The 25000-nt window shown below is 45.9% G+C and overlaps 2 protein-coding genes across 2 annotated transcripts in view; one reads left to right on the forward strand and one right to left on the reverse strand.

The window, feature by feature from the left end:
• The window catches only part of LOC310799721 (E3 ubiquitin-protein ligase TRIM47-like), a 495544-nt gene that overhangs the window by 81542 nt on the left and 389002 nt on the right, over positions 1-25000 (reverse strand). The window lies entirely within an intron of this gene.
• LOC310799569 (putative neural-cadherin 2) overlaps positions 1-25000 on the forward strand; it is a gene marked incomplete at both ends in the record, with an annotated part of 132344 nt that overhangs the window by 17634 nt on the left and 89710 nt on the right. The window contains 10 exons of the mRNA XM_083662159.1: positions 2081-2201; positions 2996-3158; positions 4713-5092; positions 5336-5627; positions 5796-5987; positions 6977-7420; positions 8102-8432; positions 9998-10091; positions 14311-14495; positions 20984-21213. Coding sequence (XP_083518285.1) covers positions 2081-2201; positions 2996-3158; positions 4713-5092; positions 5336-5627; positions 5796-5987; positions 6977-7420; positions 8102-8432; positions 9998-10091; positions 14311-14495; positions 20984-21213 — 2432 coding nt within the window. The remainder of the gene's footprint in view (positions 1-2080; positions 2202-2995; positions 3159-4712; positions 5093-5335; positions 5628-5795; positions 5988-6976; positions 7421-8101; positions 8433-9997; positions 10092-14310; positions 14496-20983; positions 21214-25000) is intronic.

Consider the following 25000-nt stretch of genomic DNA (forward strand, 5'->3'; position numbering starts at 1 on the left):
CTGCTCTACTCTGCTCTCCCATTGGAGCGACTGTTTCGGTGGCAGCCGGATGTCCGCTCCCGGCTTATTACAAACTCTGTCATTGGCTCCGACCATGTCAATCAGAGCGGCTTCCGCTCCCTCCTTCCTGTGTGTCGCTGTAAACGGTGCCCTGCCGCCTCAGTGAAAACAACAACGCTAACTAGCTAGCAAGCTAACGGCAGAAACCTACACGCTAGCTCGTTGCTACACGCTGAAAACGGCAAGTTGGATTGTTGGAAACTATTTTCCAAGGGCACTGCCGCTAAGCGCCGCCCATCGCAATCCCACCATGGAGACCTGCGGCGCCAGACTCCTCGGACGGAAAGGAGAGGAGGCTGGCCAGCGAGACTAGCCGAATCCCAGCTTTTCACATAAAATGACAACAAATAAATTGCTATTCCAACACCTGCCAAGCAACCAGGAATATGAACGTCTTTCATGACAGAAAACACATCATTCAGTTTAATCTGATCACTGCACGGCACATGAGAGGGTGCATTTCCTGAGCCAATAAGGTTACCCATGATGCTATGCAAAATGGAGCGTGTGCAGAAGCGCGTACAGTAGCCAACCGGAAATGTGATGACTGTAGATGTTTCTATGTGTCGGTATCCAGAGTCATATTGGAATATCCCAGGTGCCTCATCCAGGTTCCTCATAGCCCAGATAAGAGCTTCTCCAGGTTATTGTGAAGATATGGTGTTTACATGTGTCAGCTCATAAACAAATACTTGGATATCCCAAGTCTATATATAATGTGTGTAGGGGGCTTGTTCAGAAAATGTACAGGCATGTTTAGCTAGAGGTAGAGCCAGTTAGAGGCAAATACTTCTGTTTTTTAAGCCTGACTTTCAAGGTGCGCCGGGCCAATGTGTCAACTCTTAAACGGACCTTCATGATGTGAGCGGAACATCTCAGCTGTAAGGTTCATGTTATTTGCTTCCAAGATGGCGTCTGGTCTGTTATGCTGCTCCGTCCCAGTTACTTCTCAAAAATAAGAGTTGACACAACATTTACAATGGAAACACCCGAAATATGAGCTACTAAAAGCAATAACAAATTCCCCTTGGAGTCATCGCCAAACGTAAAAAAATGTTTGAATCTTCCATATATGCACAACTATACAAAATGTGCTGCCTGTTTTGGAGTTTGTCCCCATCCATCACTCTTTATACATGTAGATTGCGTGTCATCAGCATGTTGTTCTTATGGCACAGGTAGAGTATTCAGCTTCAGGGCACTGGTCTGTTTGTTAGTCTGCACCCGATGCTGGGAGGTTCACACCAATCAGCTCATACCAGAGACTTGATATCTGACTCCTCCTCCAGCATGGTGCTATCTATCTCCATTAACTGAGATCAATCAGTGGATTGGTGGATACAGTCTGCAGTGGAGTAGGAGGGAGGGGGGGGGGGGTTCCTGTCCAGGGGGGAGAACTTTTTCACCCTAAGCTGCTTCACACCACAGATACAGCAAATACACTCCTGCCCTATGGGGGTCACCCTGGCTCCAACATAGCTTTCTTACTTTACTTTGTCAGTTAGCCAAGGTCCATTTTGTACCAACCTCCATTTATCAGTCAACCCGGGGCACGGTGGCGCAGTGGTTAGTACTGACACCTCACAGCAAGAAGGACCCGGGTTCGATTCCCGCCTGGAATGCTCTTTCGCAGTGGGATTATGTCCCCCCATGCGTCCGGTGCCTCATACCCAGGTGGGCTATCTTGTGAAAAGGGCCTTTCTCTATGGAGTTTGCATGTTCTCCCGGGGGGTTCCCCCTGGGGTTCCCCCTTATAACATCATCAAGGACCCCCCTCCCCCCTACCCAAAAAGATGCAGAAGATCGTCACCCCAGAGAAAGGACATCTCGATGTCTGTGTCAGACTGTGTGTGTGTGTGTGTGTGTGTGTGCGTGTGCGTGTGCGTGTGCGTGCGCGTGCGCGCGTGTGTGTGTGTGTGTGTGTGTGTGTGTGTGTGTGTGTGTGTGTGTGTGTTGGGTGATAAATGGTTTGGTTGATTTCATGTGTTGGTTGAAACCTCCATGTTCTGCTGGCCTGCAGGAGCGAACGCCAAGCTGCGCTACCAGATCACATCTGGCAACACAGGAGGTGTGTTTGACGTGGAACCAGAGGTGGGAACCATCTTCATCTCCCAGCCTCTGGACTATGAACAGAACAAAAGGTATGTGGAACCAGAGGTGGGCACCATCTTCATCTCCCAGCCTCTGGACTATGAACAGAACAAAAGGTATGTGGAACCAGAGGTGGGCACCATCTTCATCTCCCAGCCTCTGGACTATGAACAGAACAAAAGGTGGGACCACACTGACACATCCACATGTTCTCTGTCTCATATTTGGTTGACTTTGATTGACTAGCAAGGTAATTATCACTTCTCTGAACCGTAAAATACATTGTTCAAGGCATACTGTCATTTAACTTTATTTATGAATGTACTTGTTTATTCTGATATATGCAATAGCTTCAGAGGCCAGTTCAGATGTTTAAATGTAATACTGCCTCAATGTCACCGTCACCACGGCAATATGAACTGGATGTGTACTAGTGAAATAGCCGTCCCTGTGTGACTGGCCATGTAGTCAGGCCTCACTCACAGAGTTGGCATGCAGTCTCTCCTCTCTCTCCCCCAGAGGGTTTTCATAGCCCACTTTCAGTGACTCATTACAAATCTGTTAGGTCACCCGCAGGGGTGCTTTTCCCTGATTCAGCACGATCGCACATAAAATGGCATAGCTGTGACTGAACACAATTCTGCTCACTGACTTACACACTCACTCTCTCTCTCTCTCTCTCTCTCTCACACACACACACACACACACACACACACACACACACACACACACACACACACACACACACACACACACACACACACACACACACACAGACACTTCACAGTCTTATGATAGGATGTATTAAGCCACACCCCCTGATGAAGCCAACTCTCTTGCTCAGGTACAAGCTGCACGTTCTGGCGTCGGACGGGAAGTGGGAGGATTACGCGACGGTGACGGTAAACGTGGTGAACAAGAACGACGAGGCTCCGGTGTTCACCGTCAACGAGTACTACGGCAGCGTGACAGAGGAGCTGGACGGCTCACCGGTGTTTGTGTTACAGGTATAGATCGACCAATCATGTGTCAGTACTGTTGCTTGTGTAGCACGTGCGGTTACAGTGGTGGCCCAACGGTTAGAGAAGCAAGCTTGTGACCGGAAGGTCGTCGGTTCAATCCCCGGGACCGGCAGGATAAATCTGGGGGGGGGGGGGGGGGAGTGAAAAGGCAGCGCTTGCCCCTCCCTCATTACCACCACTGAGGTGCCCTTGAGCAAGGTCCTTAACCCGCAACTGCTCCAGTGGAGCTGCTCAGTGACCATCAGATCAGACTGTGGTTGTACTGGTCAGCTTCCAGGTGTGAATGTGTGTGAATGTGAACAGAGCACTCCTGAAAAAGAGAGCATTGCTCTCAGTGACACTCCCCCTGTATAAATAAAGGTAAAAAAAAAAACATGCCCAACCGAAGACCTCAAAGTATACATTTTAATGATATATTCAATGGTTTCATTGCACCTTTGTGACAAAAAAAACCCTTAGTTTGCAAATTGCTAGAAATTGTGTGGTATTTTTTTCATGCCAATCTTTAGTTTTAAACGAGCGAGTCTTAAGGTGAAAAACACTTCCAATTCAAATGAGCAACTTTTCTTTGGGCTCTGGTAAAGTGAGGAGAAAGTCATCCGTGCATGTATCTTCTCTAGTTGTAGACCTCTGACTCCCTGCACCAGTACAACTCCCTGTACGACCGTCTTACTGAAGCTCTTTGCCTCAATTAAAACTTCTCCCAGCTTGTGGAAAATGCAGCAGCTAACTGAGTCGTGAGATATCTTAATTAACTCAGAATGAGATCACATTATTTCAGTTTTTGCTCCTTTGCACAAGTTGGATGTTAGTTTTAAAATGTTCTTTAGATTCTATCTTGTAAATGCTTTGTAGACAATGGCCGGCTATTGTCCCCGGCAATAGGAGTCAGTGTCCTTTAAAACACTTTTAAAAAAAGCTGTTAACGTCATTATTATGGTAAACCGGTGATATTACATTTCACCTACAGTATGCAGTAGTTGTGTTGAAAGTATTTGCTTTGAGCAGATGTCAGTAGAAGAAAATAGACGCGTTTTCTTTCCCCATCCCTGTCCATGTCTGTCTCTACCCTCTCTATTACCTGAGATAACATCACACCCTGTTTTCTTACTGACTTTTGACAGCTTTAAAAAAAAGAAGCTTCCTCATAATAAGGAAATGTGCTGCTGTATGTGAGAGCAGATTCCTCACTCCTGCAACGGAACACCGCTTCATTTTGGCTCCACATGGCTCTGCAATTACTCTGCTAAATTGAAACATCCTTGGCCTGCCCGGGGTGTAATTGCTGCTGATGTGTTGAGGAGGGGCGGGTGAGGGATCTGCCAGGTTTAGCTGCTGCTGGAGAGTTCATAACTGCACCGAGCAGGTGTGAAGTGCTTCCAGTCAAGACATCACTCCAAGTCAGCAGCGTTTCAATAATTAAATAGTGTAGAAATCTCCATTAAAAAATAAAAATAAAATCCCTCGCGATTACCCTCTCAGCTCTCTCTTTCTCCTCCTCCTCCTCTCTCTGCCTGCTTGGGTCCTTTGATGTTGTAGGTAACAGCGTCTGACCCAGATAAGGATGCCGACCAGGAGGCCCTGCGCTACTCCCTGCACGGCCAGGGCGCCGAGAGCGAGTTCGTCATCGACGAGGTGACGGGCAAGATCTACGCCCAGCGCACGCTGGACCGCGAGGAGCGCGCGGTGTGGCGCTTCGTGGTGCTGGCCACGGACGAGGGCGGCGAGGGCCTGACGGGCTTCACCGACGTCATCATCAACGTGTGGGACATCAACGACAACGCGCCCGTCTTCACCTGCGCGCCCAGCTGCCACGGCCGCGTGCCCGAGAACTCGCCGGTGGGGACGTCCGTCATGGAGATGACGGCCACCGACCTGGACGACTCGGCCGTCGGGCAAAACGCCGTGCTCTCCTACAGGTACTGTTCATTTTGTCCTCTACTTTTCTAATCTAGTCTTAGTCCTGCGTCAAAATGTCCTTGTTAGTTTTTGTCATAGTTTTAGTCAACCTCATGCTGTTTTTATCTAGTGAAATTTTAGTCAACTTAACTAAAAGTCAGAGCGTTTTAGTCTCGTCTTACTTAGTCATGGAAAAAAAGGTAGTCGACTCGACGGGCATATTTCGTCATAGTTTTTGTTTACAAAATGAACATCACCTACAGGATCGTGGGGAGCTTGGACTCCAGCAACGTCGAGCTGGGTGGAGGAGTTCCGGCCTTCTCGGACATCTTCTCCATCAACCCCACCACAGGGACCATCACGGTGGCCATGAGCGGACTGGACCGCGAACAGGCCGAGTCCTACCTGCTGGTCGTGGAGGCCAGAGACGGGGGAGGAATGACGGGAACCGGGACCGCTACCATTCGTGTCAAGGACGTGAACGACCACGCTCCGAGATTCACTGACCACTCCTGCCTAGCCAGGATCTCCGAGAACGCAGAGCTCAATGCAGAAGTGAGTTGGTAGAAGCTTTGTAAATGCTGATCTTCATGCAAATATCATCATAAACATGGCATTTGAGGATGGTAGAGATATAATCGTGCACACTTAAATCGCAAAAGATGAACTAAAAAAAACGAAGCAAGCTTTTATTGGCATGGCTGTGTTGCTTGCTCTCTGCAGGTCCTGGACCTCTCTGCTGAGGACAGGGACACTGGAGAAAATGCCCAGCTCACCTTCAGCGTGGTGGCCGGCGACCAGGAGCAGAAGTTCTACATGGTGAGTCACCGACAGGAGCAGCGCGGCACCCTGAGGCTGAAGAAACGCCTGGACTACGAGCGTCCCAGCGAGCAGAGGTTCAACCTCACCCTGAAGGTACGGGGAGGGAGGGGCGTCACCTCCACAATAGACCCTCAATAAAGTTGGTGAGAAGTCAGAAGATGAATGGTGTGGTGGCACATGGTTTTTAGTTGACCATCAAAATGTTGGTCACATTCAGATGAAAACACGTCCTCACAATTTGTCTTTCACTCTTAAATGAACACACCAGTAAGACAAGAAGATAGATACCCTTCTCTTCTCTGTGCGTGCAGTAGAATGTAGCGACGTGCCCTTCCTGCTAGTTAGCTTAGCACAGTGACGAGTAGGCTGTGGAATGGACTAGCCTACCACATTAAGTCACCAAATACACTTTCCAACAGCGCCAAAATGCTCTTACAGTATGTACATGTTTTGACTTGTGCATTCACCACGCTATGAAATAGTGTAAAATTACCAAACATTGTAATTTTCGAAAGAAAATACATAGCCGTAACTACTTTACTGACAAAACCAGAAGTTCGGGCTATGTTATTTGCTTTGAAAATTACAATGTCTCGTCATTTTTAGATGATTTCATAACGTGGTGAATACACGAGTCACGCTGTTGGAATGTTTATTTGGTGACTTAACAGGGGTAGGCTAGACCGTTCTGCAGACTACCAGTCACTGTGCTAAGCTAACTAGCAGGAGGCGCAGACTACCAGTCACTGTGCTAAGCTAACTAGCAGGAGGGGCAGACTACCAGTCACTGTGCTAAGCTAACTAGCAGGAGGGGCGTGTCCCTACTTTCTACTGCACGCACAGAGAAGAGAAGGGCATCTTATCTTCTCGTCTTGCTATTGGGAATATGGCAAATAGGCGAAACTCTCACAATGTTGGCCTGTTCCTTTAAGTTTAGAGTTGTTATTTGCTGTAGGTGGAGACTTACCTACCTCCCAATGACCATGTGACACCAGGTGGGTGTTATTTGTATACAAATTTTGCTTTGCGCATCTTTAAGACATGTCTTCAAACAGTCGAATTGAATGTGGTGGTCGTTGCAGGTTGAAGACCTAGACTTCTCTAGCCTCCTGCACTGCGTGGTGGAGGTGGAAGACTACAATGACCACGCTCCCGTCTTCATCCCCCACTTCCTGTCCCTCGCCCCGCTGCCCGAGGACGTGGACGTGGGAACGAGCGTGGCGCGCCTGGTGGCCAGCGACTCAGATTCAGGGCCAAACCGCGACCTCACCTACAGCCTGTCGGAGGACTCGGATCCCGAGGGCCTCTTCGCCATCGACCAGGCAGGCGTGCTCACCGTGGCCCGACCTCTGGACCGGGAGAGGATAGCGCAGCATCACTTGGTTGTCATGGCGACGGACCACGGGGTGCCACCGCTGACAGGCAGTGCCACGGTCCAGCTGGCTCTGTTGGATGTGAACGATAATGGACCAGAGTTTGAGGCAACATACACTCCCGTCGTCTTTGAGAATGTGGCAGCACCACAGGTAGGCTGTCAGTAACATGTTGACTAAAGGGCAGGATGGAAGGAAGGGACCTTATTTTTCCTATGGGGCATGTCGGTACCAGGCCCGTTATCAGCTACTGGTTCTGCAAAAAAACTTCTGTATTTATATATTGATCCCCACCACTGCAGGCTAAAAGCTACAGCTAACTAGGAGCAGCAGCTCTTCTCTTTTCACTTCCAGAGTCAAAGCCTGTCACTAGCTGCATGGTAATTTGATTAAATTGCCATTTTATTTTTTAATAATTACTACCTGCTGCTGCTCTGGCCTAGCTAGCTGCAGCTGTTAGCCTGCAGAGCTAACGGATATTGATTGCACAGCTAATGGTTAGCAAGAGCTAAAGAGTTTAGTTCAGGAGTTTGTTACCGTATGTGGTGATCAATACAGAAATAAAAAAGCAATTTGATGACATGCGGTATCAAGTTTGTCCAAGTAATGTTGCCGTACCTGCTGTCCAAGATGGTGGACACACTCGCGCATATGCAGAAGGGATCTAGTTGGTACCGATCCAGTACTGACAGGGGGAATGAGGCACATTTTTGTGCACATACATCAAACGATGAATGAATGAATGGCTGAATGAATTAATTGAATGGAGAGATGGAGGAATGAATCAGATATTGAACAAGCAAGACACCCAAGCCAACTTCCCTCCCTGTTCAGGTGGTGCGGTTGAACCAAACGTCTACTCTCCTCCGGGCCGTGGACCGGGACTCCGCAGAGAACGGTCCGCCCTTCCACTTCAGCATCCCCTCCGAGTATCGCCATGGCAACGACTTCTACCTCCAGGACCACCTCAACGGCACGGCCACGCTGACGGCCCTGAGGATGTTCGACCGTGAGCGGCAAAAAGAGTTCCTCATCCCTGTTGTCATGAGCGACAGCGGCCGTCCGGCCAAAACGGTGACCACCACGCTGACCATAACCATCGGGGACCAGAACGACCACGCCCACGTGGCGGGGGAGAAGAAGATTTTCATCAACAGCCACCGAGGTGAGAAGATCACGATGATCTTCACACACACACAAAACTCGATGCAGATGCAGCTTGGGACTAAACTGTATGAGTGCAATCTGGTGTTGCAAGATATCGATCTTATGTTCCCATCTCTTTCTCAGAGGCAGATTTCAAACTCAGCTCTGCAACATCCTTTTCTATCTGTGCATTTACAAAAGGCTGTACTCTGATGCAACAAGCCTCATACCGCCAGTTAATTAAGTCCTAACCAAACTGCACAAACACAGAAGAATGTAACCGCGCGCACACACACACACACACACACACACACACACACACACAAACAATCTACACAATCTCCATTGTTTTTGTTACCTTCGCCTCCACCCACTTGTCATGGTCAACATCATCATCATCAGCCTTATCATCCACGTTGAGTTGGAATGAGAGCCATGCAGCTCATCTCAGGGTCACAGAGGCAAACCATTCCTCTACTTGACACACAAGCAATTATTCACAACCACAACTGTTGCATGTTTGGTATCAAAATAAACCATATAGGGTCTGACTCAGCTGAGGCTACAGCCAAATGTAGGATTTTTGCGTTACACCAGGCAGGACAGGACAGATATACATATACGTATATACAGTATATGTGTAAATGTATGTGTAAATGTATGTATGTGTATATATATATGTGTATGTATATATATGTATATATATATATATATATATATTTGACATTTTGAATAATTGTCAGTTATTTTTCAGCTGTTTGTCACAATAAGTGGATTGTGTATTTCTGCATCGGCACTTAAGTTAACTGAGAAAAAAAAAAAAAAAAAAAACGACAGCATTATCTGTTTTTGTCACAGAAAGACACGATTGCGAACAACTTCAAGTGTGTTTTTCCAGTGTAGCTGAAAGACGATTGTAACTTTTTTACGGTCAGAAGCACCTGGCAAAGACAAGCAACGGGCTAAAATTTCAAATGTCAAAATCTGCCCTTAGGTTTTCATGGGTACTGTCACAGGCGTAATCCCCAGGTGGTTCAGAGTGCGGGGGAAGGGGAGGAGACAGGGAGTGACAGCAATAACAACCTTTCTGTATGATTGTAATCGTGCATTCAAACAGCAATTTTCCATTATGCATTTTCCCTCTCAGCATGCCATCATCTGCCTGCAATGTCCCTCCCTCGCCATCTCCGGTTGTGCTGCAATCACATGGGTGAACTTAGCCTGAGATGTATGTAGGCCTTTCATTTTCCACACTAAGAGCTTCTCCACTGAGTCCTCCATAACATTATGGAGTACATGTAGGCAACAGGAGGACACAGAAAAGATCTCTTTCACTTTGGTATTGAGAAATATTGCACTGTACTCTGGTACCACAACTCCACTTGTGAATGACAGTAAATCAATTTGAACTTGATTTTTTTTTAAATTGTAGAAATGTCCTCATTATGAGACACCCATGAGGACAGAACATAAAAACATATGTACACAACAGATATATATATATATATATATATATATATATATACTGTACGAAGACACACTCAACTCACTGTGAACTGAGACTGTGATGTTGTCCTTCCTCAGGCCGTATGCCGACCACGGTGCTGGGAAAAGTCTACTCTCCTGACCCCGATGACTGGGACAATAAGACGTATGTCTTTGAGGGACATCTGCCAAGGTAACTAATGTCCCTTTATCAACCCTTCACTCTGGCAAGATGACTACCCTATTCCCTCTAATATTGGCCCTCTATTATTGGCCTTTATTTAGCTCAGTGCAGAGGGCCTTTATTGAAGGCAGGCTTATATTAGAGACTGATTATTTCTTTATTTTATTTCTTCCCTCTGTTTGATGAGTCCAGTGGTTCTAGTGGTTTTCCTCCATTCACACTATTAGCATGTCCATGTAGAACATGTTCACACATGATGCAGAGGACCTCCTGTGGCCTGTAGTTTCTCCTATGATGAATGTGTAAATGAATCTCGTCCTCTGCTCGGATGGATAGTGGCTGCCTTGTCTCGGAGTCTGTCCAGTTTCATAAGTTTTGGAGAAAAAACCCCCTCAGTGTTCACTTGTTGATAGTTGTCAAACTTTCATCACAGAATGAAATTCGCCACGTTACGGTGCCAACAACACAGCAGCCAGTTTCATCAGCTCCTCCGAGGGAGTTCTGGCTTTATCTTTACGTTTGGCTTGATCAGAATCAGAATCACTTTTATTGCCACAGTATGCAAGTTACATACGAGGAATTTGTCTTAGTGTCTGTATGCAGCGTAGCGGTCACATCAATATACAGAGATAAGAAGTAGGAAGATAACTAAAGACAATCACAAAGTTGCAAGTGCAATCAAATCGAGTAAATATATACAATATGTACATGAGTGGTGAAGTGTTCTGTGGATAATAAATATGAATTTACGTTGAATTTACATGAGATTTACAGTTAGTTAGAGTTAAATAGACATTAAATAGGCAGTGGATTAAGTGGAGTTAAATAAGAGTTTACATTATGAATGTACATGAAATTTACAGGCTAAGTTAAATAGGCATTAAATGTGCAGGGAATTTACATGAATTTACAGTCCCAGTTAAACAGGCATTAAATTAGATAAGAGTTACAGTTTTATGGGGGGCGTGGACTTCAGCTGAGTTTATGAGGAGGTAGTGAGTTTGTGTGTGTGGGGGGGGGGGGGGGGGTTGTTGGTGAGGTCCTTGGTGGAAGGGGTTTCCGGGCCTTGTTGGTGAGGCTGATGGCGGTTGGGAAGAAGCTGGTCTTGTGGCGGGTGGTTCTGGTCTTGATAGACCTCAGTCTCTACTACGTTGGGTCAATCAATCAATCAATCAATCAATCAATCAATCAATCACTTGCTTTCCAGAGTGATGTCTGTTTGTGTCTATGCCATCAAACTCTTTCAGCTCGACACTGGAGAGACATTTACGCTTCTTTGTTAGCCGCTAACGGGCTATTGTACGTATTGCTTGGCCCTTGTATTAGCGTGGCTGCAATTGTAATTAATTAGCGGGCGTCTCTGATCGTTTGCGTGCGGCGAGGCGGTAATCAGCGCCTGACGTGGTTTATGCGATAACTGCGACAGCCCTAACAGACGCTGCTAAATCAATTAAAAGTACCAATTACGTTTGAAATGCGAACAACACTTCTGCTTTGAAGGCATTTATTCAAAAGGGCTCTTTGCATCCTCCCCACTGGATTCTATCCGGGCGGATGTGTTTGTTTGTCTCTGGTGATTGGTTAGGGGAAAATCAAATCTCCCTGGGGGATTTCCCCCACGGAAATCAGTTAGAGTGGAAGCGCTGTTAAACTGAAGAAGGAGACGAGTGTAACGAGTTGACAATCCAGTCTGATATCAGCCTATTTATCCCGTCCTTAATTGCTTCTTGTCCACCCTCTTGTCCGCCTTCCTTTTTACCCTCCTTTTTATCCTCCCTTCCTTCCTTCATCACTTGCTTCCGTCCTTCATTGCCTAGCTTCCCCCGGCTCCATTTCTTCTTCTTCCTCCTCTTGTCCTCCCCTCCTTGCTGGTGTGTGTGTGGCTGTTGGTGTGTCATATATACCTGAGGCTTTGCTCTGTGTTTGTATCTGCTCTCTTTGAGGTCTCGCTCTGAAGACACACGCGTTGAACAGATCCTTGTCAGTTTAAACACTCACTATCTCACTCTCACATGCACACGCATGCACGTGCACACTCACATACACACGCACACACACGCACACATGCGCGCACACACACACACGCGCACGCACACACACACACACACGCACACACACACACACACACACATTATGCACAGAAGTCCAAGAAAAATCACATATCACGTAAACTGACACTCACGGCACCTAAATCTTTGAACGTGTTCCAAACTGAAGCAAAGTCAAAACGACAGACTTTCTCTCATCTCTCTCTCATCTGTCTCAGTCTAGTTCCGACCTCACAGAGGACTGGATTTGATTTAAGGAGTTCATATTCCATGCTGCCTCTCACCTGTTGCTAAACCTGAGTTGGCAGCACTCCCATTTGATTTGATTTAAGTTGAGTCTAGTCTTCATCGCTGCACTACTGCAGCTTAATGCAAAACTCAACCTGCCGTGGATCATTGTGGGTTTATTCTATACTAGCGATCTCGCACGCTACGTGCACTCAATTTCTAGGGCAGAGATTCTGGAGACGATTATGGGTATTATGGGTAGTAAACGCACAGAATAGACGTCTTGTGTTCTGCTCTAGAATCCCCAAACCTGTAGTTTAGAGCCGCAGCACCTTCCTTTGGTGAGTCAGCCCATTGAGATATATCGGCGGATCTACCCCACTCGTGCGTGAGCAGTGGACAAACACTTGAAAAGCAGCCTTCAACAAGGTCGATGGTTCCTTCAGTTCCCACTGGGGAAAGAATGGTGGCTACTCTACTGTAGGTAATTGGTCTTTTGATCAATTGAAGCATGAATGCTGGAGCCAATCAGAGATGACATACAGCAACACGCATGCTGCAAAATGAGCCCTTGTCTGTACAAGTGCTTTATTATTTGATATGCCAACGTTCTGCCTTTGATTTCCTCTCCAATTAAACTTGAATGAGCTCATTTACAAAGGCAGCATGGAGACGACCACCATGTGAAATTGCTTCCTCCTGTGTCTTTGTGCCTATTACTCAGTTTGACCCCCCCCCCCCCCCCTGTTGTATTATGGGATGTGCGTTTCCCAGGCAACGACACACGTTGACACGTTTTGGAACAGCGCCGCACGCTGGCACGATGCTCCTAAAAGCAAAATGCTTATTGTTTTGAATGATTTGGCATCTTCTATTACTGTCAACACTGTCGACAACAGTATTGTTGTATTGTAATAATATGCCGTACGGGGGTACGGTGGTGCAGTGGTAAGCGCTGTCGCCTCACAGCTCGAAGGTCCTGGGTTCGATTCTCACCTGGGACGCTGTGAACGCTGAAGGAATGCGTGCCCGTCTGCATGTCCTCCAGTGCCCACCGCCCGGGTGGGGTCGTCTAAAGGGCCTTTCTGTGTGGAGTTTGCATGTTCTCCCCGTGCCTCCCGGGGGTTTCCTTCATATACTGTAGGAACCCCCTTCACCAAAACATGCAATATCCTGGTTGCTAATGTGGTTCCTCCTCTGGTCGTTAAGGGCGCCTGTTCGGAGGGAGGGGAACCGGTTGGAATAGCGTGAACCTCCCACGTGCTATGTCCTACCGGTGAAGCTTCCCCTGTCAGGTGAAAAGAAGCGGCTGGCTAACTGCCCATGTCTCGGAGGAAGCATGGAGCCAGTTTCGGCTCTCCCCAGATCGGCAGAGGGTGGAGTAGCAACCAGGATAAATAAAAGTAAATTAGCACTAATGGGGGATAACATTGGGGTAAAAAAATGGGAGGGGGGGGGGGATAATAATAATAATAAAAAAAATGCCGTAAAGGTTTATTGAAATTTTGGGGAGAGCAGGGGGGAAAAAATCCCCCCAAAAATAAAAAATCTGGCCTGGCGGGGGCGCCGTTGGCCTGGCGGGCCCACCAGGCCTGTAGAATGGTAGGGAAAACACTGCTGTGTCCTTTCTTCTCAATTTGAGATGTATCAAAATGTATCTAAACTATAGCATTCCATCCTTTGTTTCTCTTGTATGTCTTCAAGAGGAACCTGAATCAGTGCCCAAAATGACCTTTTAAGGCGGTAATGATCAAAACACATTTTTCATATAAATATGTAATTGTTCATAGAAATGTGTCAACGTTTGCAGAGGTTTATGCTTTGTCTAGAGAAGCCAGTGTAACAGACAAACTTTGAGACCAGACAAAGAGCAAAGACTTTACATTAACCAAGGAATTCAACTGGAAGGATTTTCTTTGACTGGTTTCTGTGTGTGAATTTTCCACCCTTAGTTACTTCATGCTGAACAAGCGAACAGGTTTCCTGATCATCAAGGAGAAGGCCCCGCCCGGCACCTACCACTTCCAGGTTCGTGTCTCTGACGCGGTGTGGCCGGACGCCGTCTCCACCGTCACTGTGCACGTGAGGGAACTGCGTGACGAGGCCATCCTAAACTGCGGATCCCTCCGCCTGGCAGGTGAGACTGAACCTTTTTCATAGCAAGGAGGACCCCGAATGTAGTCCACATGAGAGAGCCCCCCAGCTGATGAGATTTTGACTCTCAGAAGAACCACATCTGAGCATGTTTTTATGATTTTGTCCAGAATTAGGCTACATGACTGTATTGTAGGAGAGATAATATTGAAACTATAATCAAAAGAGTCATTCTCTAATTGTGTTAATGTCTTGTAAATTAAATAATGCTGAAGGTTAACAATTCATACATTTGCTGGGGACCCTCTGGAACCCCTTCCAGGACCCCTGGTGGTCGCTGAACCCCAGGTTGAGAACCACTGCTCTACACAGGGGTTCTCAACCTGGGGGTCGGGACCCCCCAGCCGCTCGCGAGATTATTTTGGGGGGCTCACGGGATGATTGTCAAAAAAGATTTTTTTTTCTTTTTTTTTTCTTCATTGATGATTAAATCTCACATATCAATGATTTAATGTATTATAAAGCTATATATAGTAAACAACGACTTCAGTGAGTGAGTGAGTGAAATCAGTGGTTGAGTTGGCCGACTGTGACACCCATGATATTACGGCAATAGGCAATGGCGAGCGTGGACTGCCGATGACTTTTCACTCGAGACAGGCTTGTGAGTTAGGGCTATATTTTCACTCGAGACAGGCTTGTGAGTTAGGGCTATATTTTCACTCGAGACAGGCTTGTGAGTTAGGGCTATATTTTCACTCGAGACAGGCTTGTGAGTTAGGGCTATATTTTCACTCAAAGACAGGCTTGTGAGTTAGGGCTATATTTTCACTCAAAGACAGGCTTGTGAGTTAGGGCTATATCAATCAACAAACTTGACTTGACTTGACTTGACTGAACTCGTAGGCGGTGTGTGCAGGCTGGACTGCCACACTCTCCGTTAAAGACATTTCCTTAGCATGAGATTACGCCATCATTAATCCCTCCCCTCTTGACTCGTGGGGGATCTGGGGTTGTCGTCAGCGTACACAGGAAACCGTGTTTCTATTACTTATCGTTGGCGAAAAAATAATTAGTGGAGAGTTTTCTGCTGAGCCGGCACATTCTCCTCCTCACATGTCGGGGCAGCATCCATCATCACCTGATGTACAGCGCGGCGCCTGTCTGCGCCGAATTAAATTCGCCTTAGAGAAATGGGACATGGCTGAAGGATTTTTATGATTTCAGAGATATTGAAATAGAAGCGTGGGGGGGGGGGGCTGGAGGGAGCGGGCCAAAGAGAAGAGGGGTGGGGAGGAGGAGGGGAGGAGGAGCGGAGGAGGAGCGGAGGATGGAATGGAGAAGTCATGCCTCATATAAGCAGATAAAAGGATTCGCTCCTCCTTCTCCAAACGGCCTCTGAGGTAAATGAATGTGCACTAAACCCACAGAGGCGGCGTGGCGGGGGAACAGCTGGCACCCGCATTTCAATATTTGTTTTAGAGAAGTGAATCCACGTGGAAAGAAGACATGGGTAAGACATGCACGCGTGAAGATTGCAAATCAACATGAAAGATTAGCTTAATGAATCCCACTCTCTCTTTTTTATGCCATTGCAAACTGTATTTTTGGCCCATTTAATTCAGAATATCAACTCAGTTTATCAACAACTTATCCCAGCAGGGGGTGCTCCATTCATCGGGTATGTTTTTCCAACTGTCATCGAAGAGCCGCTAGCTGCGGCGCTTATTGATTTAATAGGACCCCCTACCTTTAACTGAGGGACGCCAACTTGAGAATTGGATCAGCGCCGATCTCAACCGCCACCGCAGATCTGTTGTCCAAATCACTCATATGCTTTGAAGCTGTGGTTCAGTGGCGGATAAACTCATAAAGTCGTTGAAGCAGTCGCGCACATCCAACAAAGTAAAGCAGGTGCAGGAACCAAAAAACAGTATACAAGAAAACAGCAGGAAGGTCCGCATACTGACCGTGTTGGGCAAGTTAATTTCAAAATGTAATATACTACATATTACTAGTTACTTTCATTTGAAAGTAATACGTTACTTTACAATATTACTGTCTGTGTAGAGTAACTCGTTACTTATTACACTACTTTTGCATTACTTTAACCAAAACAACAGCAGCAGCAGAATGACATCGCTGCCCCGGAACCATCCCGAAAAATAATGTCAACTGCCTTGAAGTCAGTGTAAACAATCCAAAATTCTAAATGTTATCGTTTTCCTTTGTTATTGTCATCTACTGTATAGTGGTTATTTGCATATAAACAGACAGTTTGATTAGGAAATTATTGTATCTTTATTTAAATACGTGCTTTGATTTAAAAAAAAAATTAACTCAATTTGTAACTTGAGTTACTTGACAAAGTAACTGGTATAATATTACTGAAATCCTATAAGTAATAAGTTATATTACTGAGTTACTGCTAAAAGTAATATATTACATGTAATATGTTACTTTTGTATTTACCCGCAACACTGCATACTGAGTCATCATGTCTGAGGAAGGAACGTCAATTGCTTGTGGATGGCTAAATAAATGGCTAAATAAATGGTCTTCTTTTTTCTTGGACAAACCCCTTTAAAAAATGCATTCCAAGCTCTCATAAAATGTGATATGAGAGTAGTGACTTTGAGATCATCCTGAGGTTTACAGTAATTGTGTGAGATGGATGTTATGTAGCAGAAGCCATTTCCAGCGTTTGATGTGTTTTGTTGTTGGTGGTGGTTTTGTTCCTGTGTGGGGCTTTGGAGTAAACACTCTCATTGATTCTCAGTCTCGGGGATTATGAAAATATTCCACTTATAGCATTACTTACACCCTCCTTGACATTCTAAATCCCATTTCAAGAACACATGTGGATGCACAAAGACAGCTACTTAAGCCTCCTGCTCTCTCCATATGTATTGAGGGAAAGGTGAAAACACAAAGTCCTTGAAACGTTCACATTAGACAAGATGTTTACAGTGGAGATACAAAGTGCTCTGATGAAACATTCACTTTAGACAAGATGTTTACAGTGGAGATACAAAGTGCTCTGATGAAACATTCACTTTAGACAAGATGCTCACAGTGGAGATACAAAGTGCTCTGATGAAACATTCACTTTAGACAAGATGCTCACAGTGGAGATACAAAGTGCTCTGATGAAACATTCACTTTAGACAAGATACAGTGGATATACAAAGTGCTCTGATGAAACATTCACTTTAGACAAGATGCTCACAGTGGAGATACAAAGTAACATTCACTTTAGACAAGATACATTGGAGATACAAAGTAACATTCACTTTAGACAAGATGCTCACAGTGGAGATACAGTACTACGTGCTCTGATGAGTTAATATGTACAGTACATAATAATGCACACAGAGAAATGGTCACTAGGCACTAGACTGAGAAGTGAAGAGATGAGGACTTTATGAACTGTCCCTGCAAGGAAAGTATTGATAATTCTCTCCCCTCTCTCTCTCTCTCACTTTCCACATTGGTTTGCATGTCTCTCTCTCTCTCTCTCACTTTCCACATTGGTTTGCATGTCTCTCTCTCTCTCTCTCTCTCTCACTTTCCACATTGGTTTGCATGTCTCTCTCTCTCTCTCTCTCTCTCTCTCACTTTCCACATTGGTTTGCATGTCTCTCTCTCTCTCTCTCTCTCACTTTCCACATTGGTTTGCATGTCTCTCTCTCTCTCTCACTTTCCACATTGGTTTGCATGTCTCTCTCTCTCTCTCACTTTCCACATTGGTTTGCATGTCTCTCTCTCTCTCTCACTTTCCACATTGGTTTGCATGTCTCTCTCTCTCTCTCTCTCTCACTTTCCACATTGGTTTGCATGTCTCTCTCTCTCTCTCGGCGGCCGTCGCATTATAGGATAATCCCTCCATACTCATCTCTCCATACTCATCTCTCCATACTCATCTCTCCATACTCATCCCTCCATACTCATCCCTCCATACTTCATCCCTCCAGCACTAATATTGCCTCTAAGAGCACAGTGTTGTTGTTTTTTTCATTTCCTGAAAAGTTGCCATTTTGGAGATAGGTGGGTTTCATCGGACAGCGACAATATCATTTGGTACACTTATAGACAAATATCCTGGTAAAGCAGCCGGTCACGTGAACTCACATTTCATTTTGTTCTGTGGGACCGTCTGGTCTTACGCCTTCACCCAGTGTTTGCAGTGGGTGGAGGTTGGGCAGGTGTACTTGCCTTGACAGACAACTCCTTCAGCCAATCAGTGTTGGATCCAGTCAAACCCAAATCCACTCGGGAGAACGGCAAAAACATATTTTCCGCCAAGAAACTCTGCGGTTGCGGCGATACTCCTGTACTTGTTTAATTGTTGTTATTGAGTCTATTTCTGCAATAACTGCACTTTATGGCTGTTTAAACTAGACGAACATTGACATTACTCCTTGAGACGATCAGGCAAGGAGGCGGCCATTGTTGTTTGTTAGTGCAGTGCTAGTGGCGTTCCTGATTGGCCAACTTGCGCTGTCAATCACAGGGCACTGAGTGCAGTCGCTGATTGGCTCTCCCACTTTGCAGGTTCTGCTTAAAGCCCTCCCAGGGCTTGAGGCCAGACGGTCCCGCAGAAAGAAATAAAATGTGATTTCATGTGACCGACTGGTTTACCAGGTCTAATAGACAAAGGCATTCCAAAAAGAAGTGCATATCGGGGCATCATGAATTTGGAAAAAGTAACTGCCAACTTTTAGCGGCCACAGACTGGCAGACTATGGAAATTGTAACTGCAATAAAGTTGTGTGTAGATTAATCTGATTATGCATGATCTTGGTGTCAAATCATACATTTCTTATGATGAGGAATTCAAATCCGCAACTTTAGAATTGCTCAGAAACTCCCTTCTATCTCACAATTCAAGACTCAAAATAAAGTGATTGCCATAACTGCCCAAACCTAACCTAACCCCTAAATGAGTCAATGGCATTGCCGGTGTGCGGACGATAAGGAAACCAAAAACAATGTCAATTTCAAATGGCTTTGTTATTACTTTGTGCCAGAAAATCAGCTTGTGGATCCAGTATCAGCACCCGCAGAAAGTCCACTTTTCTGCCATTTCTCATCTAAACTCACTTACTCTGTGTCTGCATCAACTGATGACTGATGATGACTGATGAATTGGGAGGATGGAGGTGATATAGAGTTCTGGGATATTTCAACTTCAGTCTGATACTCTAGATGAGAGAAAATAAAAGTAATAACTTACTTTTTAGAGTGGTAACTGAGTGAATGGTGAGTTTATTTCTGGAACCGTGCACAGGCACAATGCTGCTTCTTTCTGTAGTACCTTTGGACACCACTGGTGCTGTGAGGAGTGTGTGGAACACTCAGATGTTTTCATCAGATCTGTATAATGAATCACCGACCAGACAAAGAAGCAGAACATGTAAAAGCTTCCATGAACTGGATATGGGTTGAATCACTATTACACTTTTAGGCAAACAGCAAAACAGACATTTATATGGAAATATTGCCGGTTTATGACTGTGAGGTTGTTTAACTGGAGTGTTTTCCAGAACAATGCGAAATCTACACTCCCCAACTCATTAGATTAAATATGAAACTCTAGCTGCTAAATGGATGGTAAAATGATTAAATTATATTATGGTGCTTTGTGTTTCCTATTTCTAAGACTGCATTGTGAACAGATACATTTGGAGGGGTGGGGGGTTCACATTTGAAAAAACAAAAACCCCGTTTTAGCCCATATCAGTGGCATAATTCTTCTTCAAGAGAACGGAGCCTTACTTTTTTTCTCTACTTGAGAAAAACACATTGCTGTCTTACCAAAGAGAAAACAAGACACAGTCTGCTAATGATGTGGCTTTCATGCCATTGGATGCAATATGGATGCAGGTGAATATGTGGTTAGCTTGTTGTTTGCACATGTAGGGGGGTTGCTATTCGAGATGTCAGTAGAGACACAGTGGTTAGCTTGTTGTTTGCACATGTAGGATAGGGGGGTAGCTATCCACGATGTCAGTAGAGACACAGTGGTTAGCTTGTTGTTTGCACATGTAGGGGGGTTGCTATTCCCGATGTCAGTAGAGACACAGTGGTTAGCTTGTTGTTTGCACATGTAGGGGGGTAGCTATCCACGATGTCAGTAGAGACACAGTGGTTAGCTTGTTGTTTGCACATGTTGGGGGGTAGCTATCCACGATGTCAGTAGAGACACAGTGGTTAGCTTGTTGTTTGCACATGTAGGGGGGTAGCTATCCACGATGTCAGTAGAGACACAGTGGTTAGCTTGTTGTTTGCACATGTAGGGGGGTTGCTATCCATGATGTCAGTAGAGACACATTCCCGAGCGCGGAAGAAATGTTGTAATGTGAAAGCTGACCAGCAGGGGAGAGGGGAGGGGGGAATCGTGCCTTATGCCCTCATACACCTTATCACCCTGCCCACCCCTGTGTGTGTGTGTGTGTGTGTGTGTGTGTGTGTGTGTGTGTGCGTGCGTGTGCGTGTGCGTGTGTGTGTGTGTGTGTGTGTGTGTCTCAGACATCACGGCACGGGAGTTCATTGAATTGAGGGGGAAGCAGCAGAGCCGCTATGAGCTGCTGGTGGACTTCCTGTCTGAGATGCTGTCCGTCGCCCCCGACGACGTCAACATCTTCAGCATGATAGATGTGAGAGAGCGAATGCTGGACGTCCGCTTCGCGCTGCAGGGCTCCTCTGCCTACCTCCGCCCTGAGAAGATGCACGGTTACCTGGCCGCCCACAAACAAAAGGTAGGTCACTGTCTGTGTCTGTGTCCATGTTAACGCTCAAGGCAGGTATGTGTAGGGTATGTATGTAGGTATGTGTAGGCTCAGCCAACTGATATATATATATATATATATATATATATATATATATATATATATATATATATATATATACCGTATATATATAAAATGGGATATCAGCTGCTAAATGTAATCTACATCTGTTATGAAGGACGTTCCTCCCTGATCGTTTGAGCAGATAAATTATTCCAGTGTTGTGAGGATTTGATTCAACAGTTTCAGGGGGGGCAGACTGTAACACCTGCCATGTGACCTGCCTCATCTCACCTTAAAGCATCACATTTTCAAGCTGGACCCTATTTCCCTAACTGACCAATATCTCATCCAATGACTTCATGACAGAGCTACGTATGTTGGGCAGTGGTGGCCTAAAGGTTAGAGAAGCGAGCTTGTGACCGGAAGGTCATCGGTTCAATCCCCGGGACGGGCAGGATACATTTGGGTGGGGAAAGTGAAAAGGCAGCACTTGCCCCTCCCTCATTATACTACTGAGGTGCCCTTGAGCAAGGCCCTTAACCCCAACCGCTCCAGTGGAGCTGATCAGTGGCCAGCAGATCAGACTGTGGTTGTACTGGTCAGCTTCCAGGTATGAATGTGTGTGAATGTGAACAGGGCGCTCCTGAAAAAAGAGCATTGCTCTCAGTGAGACTCCCCCTGTATAAATAAAGGTAAAAAAAATGTCTGCCCATGTCCTTAAAGACATGACAGAGCTACTTACAGTATGTCTGCCATGCCCTGGCAGAATATGGCAGGACACTCCATGTTGTGACTGGTGTACTCACCACTACATGTTGTGACTGGTGAACTCACCACTACATGTTGTGACTGGTGAACTCACCACTACATGTTGTGACTGGTGTACTCACCACTACATGTTGTGACTGGTGTACTCACCACTACATGTTGTGACTGGTGAACTCACCACTACATGTTGCGACTACATGTTGTGACTGGTGAACTCACCACTACATGTTGTGACTGGTGTATTCACCACTACATGTTGTGACTGGTGAACTCACCACTACATGTTGTGACTGGTGAACTCACCACTACATGTTGTGACTGGTGTATTCACCACTACATGTTGTGACTGGTGTATTCACCACTACATGTTGTGACTGGTGAACTCACCACTACATGTTGTGACTGGTGTACTCACCACTACATGTTGTGACTGGTGAACTCACCACTACATGTTGTGACTGGTGAACTCACCACTACATGTTGTGACTGGTGTACTCACCACTACATGTTGTGACTGGTGTACTCACCACTACATGTTGTGACTGGTGTACTCACCACTACATGTTGTGACTGGTGAACTCACCACTACATGTTGTGACTGGTGTACTCACCACTACATGTTGTGACTGGTGAACTCACCACTACATGTTGTGACTGGTGAACTCACCACTACATGTTGTGACTGGTGTACTCACCACTACATGTTGTGAGTGACTGGTGTATTCACCACTACATGTTGTGACTGGTGTACTCACCACTACATGTTGTGACTGGTGTACTCACCACTACATGTTGTGACTGGTGTACTCACCACTACATGTTGTGACTGGTGTATTCACCACTACATGTTGTGACTGGTGTACTCACTACATGTTGTGGCTGGTGTACTCACCACTACATGTTGTGACTGGTGTACTCACCTGTGACTGGTGAACTCACCACTACATGTTGTGACTGGTGAACTCACCACTACATGTTGTGACTGGTGTACTCACCACTACATGTTGTGACTGGTGTATTCACCACTACATGTTGTGACTGGTGTACTCACCACTACATGTTGTGACTGGTGAACTCACCACTACATGTTGTGACTGGTGTACTCACCACTACATGTTGTGACTGGTGTACTCACCACTACATGTTGTGGCTGGTGTACTCACCACTACATGTTGTGACTGGTGTACTCACCTGTGACTGGTGAACTCACCACTACATGTTGTGACTGGTGAACTCACCACTACATGTTGTGACTGGTGTACTCACCACTACATGTTGTGACTGGTGTATTCACCACTACATGTTGTGACTGGTGTACTCACCACTACATGTTGTGACTGGTGTACTCACCACTACATGTTGTGACTGGTGTACTCACCACTACATGTTGTGACTGGTGTACTCACCACTACATGTTGTGACTGGTGAACTCACCACTACATGTTGTGACTGGTGTACTCACCACTACATGTTGTGACTGGTGTACTCACCACTACATGTTGTGACTGGTGAACTCACCACTACATGTTGTGACTGGTGTACTCACCACTACATGTTGTGACTGGTGAACTCACCACTACATGTTGTGACTGGTGTACTCACCACTACATGTTGTGACTGGTGAACTCACCACTACATGTTGTGACTGGTGAACTCACCACTACATGTTGTGACTGGTGAACTCACCACTACATGTTGTGACTGGTGAACTCACCACTACATGTTGTGACTGGTGTACTCACCAATACATGTTGTGACTGGTGTACTCACCACTACATGTTGTGACTGGTGAACTCACCACTACATGTTGTGACTGGTGTATTCACCACTACATGTTGTGACTGGTGTACTCACCACTACATGTTGTGACTGGTGAACTCACCACTACATGTTGTGACTGGTGTATTCACCACTACATGTTGTGCCTGGTGTACTCACCACTACATGTTGTGACTGGTGTACTCACCACTACATGTTGTGACTGGTGTACTCACCACTACATGTTGTGACTGGTGTACTCACCACTACATGTTGTGACTGGTGTACTCACCACTACATGTTGTGACTGGTGTACTCACCACTACATGTTGTGACTGGTGTACTCACCACTACATGTTGTGACTGGTGTACTCACCACTACATGTTGTGACTGGTGTACTCACCACTACATGTTGTGACTGGTGAACTCACCACTACATGTTGTGACTGGTGTACTCACCACTACATGTTGTGACTGGTGTACTCACCACTACATGTTGTGACTGGTGAACTCACCACTACATGTTGTGACTGGTGTACTCACCACTACATGTTGTGACTGGTGAACTCACCACTACATGTTGTGACTGGTGAACTCACCACTACATGTTGTGACTGGTGTACTCACCACTACATGTTGTGACTGGTGAACTCACCACTACATGTTGTGACTGGTGAACTCACCACTACATGTTGTGACTGGTGAACTCACCACTACATGTTGTGACTGGTGTACTCACCACTACATGTTGTGACTGGTGAACTCACCACTACATGTTGACTGGTGTACTCACCACTACATGTTGTGACTGGTGAACTCACCACTACATGTTGTGACTGGTGAACTCACCACTACATGTTGTGACTGGTGTACTCACCACTACATGTTGTGACTGGTGTACTCACCACTACATGTTGTGACTGGTGTACTCACCACTACATGTTGTGACTGGTGTACTCACCACTACATGTTGTGACTGGTGAACTCACCACTTGCACTCCAAACTCACTTCATCCTCCCTCTGTAAAGGTTCCCTGAAGGCCACGTTGCTCAGCCTTTACCTTTTGATTTGACATTTCTTATCAGCTGGGTGAGATAAGATGTGAGTATCAAAATAAGTTTGAGGATGAGCTTACAGACAGACAGACAGACAGACAGGCAGGCAGACAGGCAGACAGACAGACAGACAGACAGACAGACAGACAGACAGACAGGCAGGCAGGCAGG

Source organism: Poromitra crassiceps (assembly GCF_964638095.1).
Source record: "Poromitra crassiceps genome assembly, chromosome: 28".
NCBI lineage: Eukaryota > Metazoa > Chordata > Actinopteri > Beryciformes > Melamphaidae > Poromitra > Poromitra crassiceps.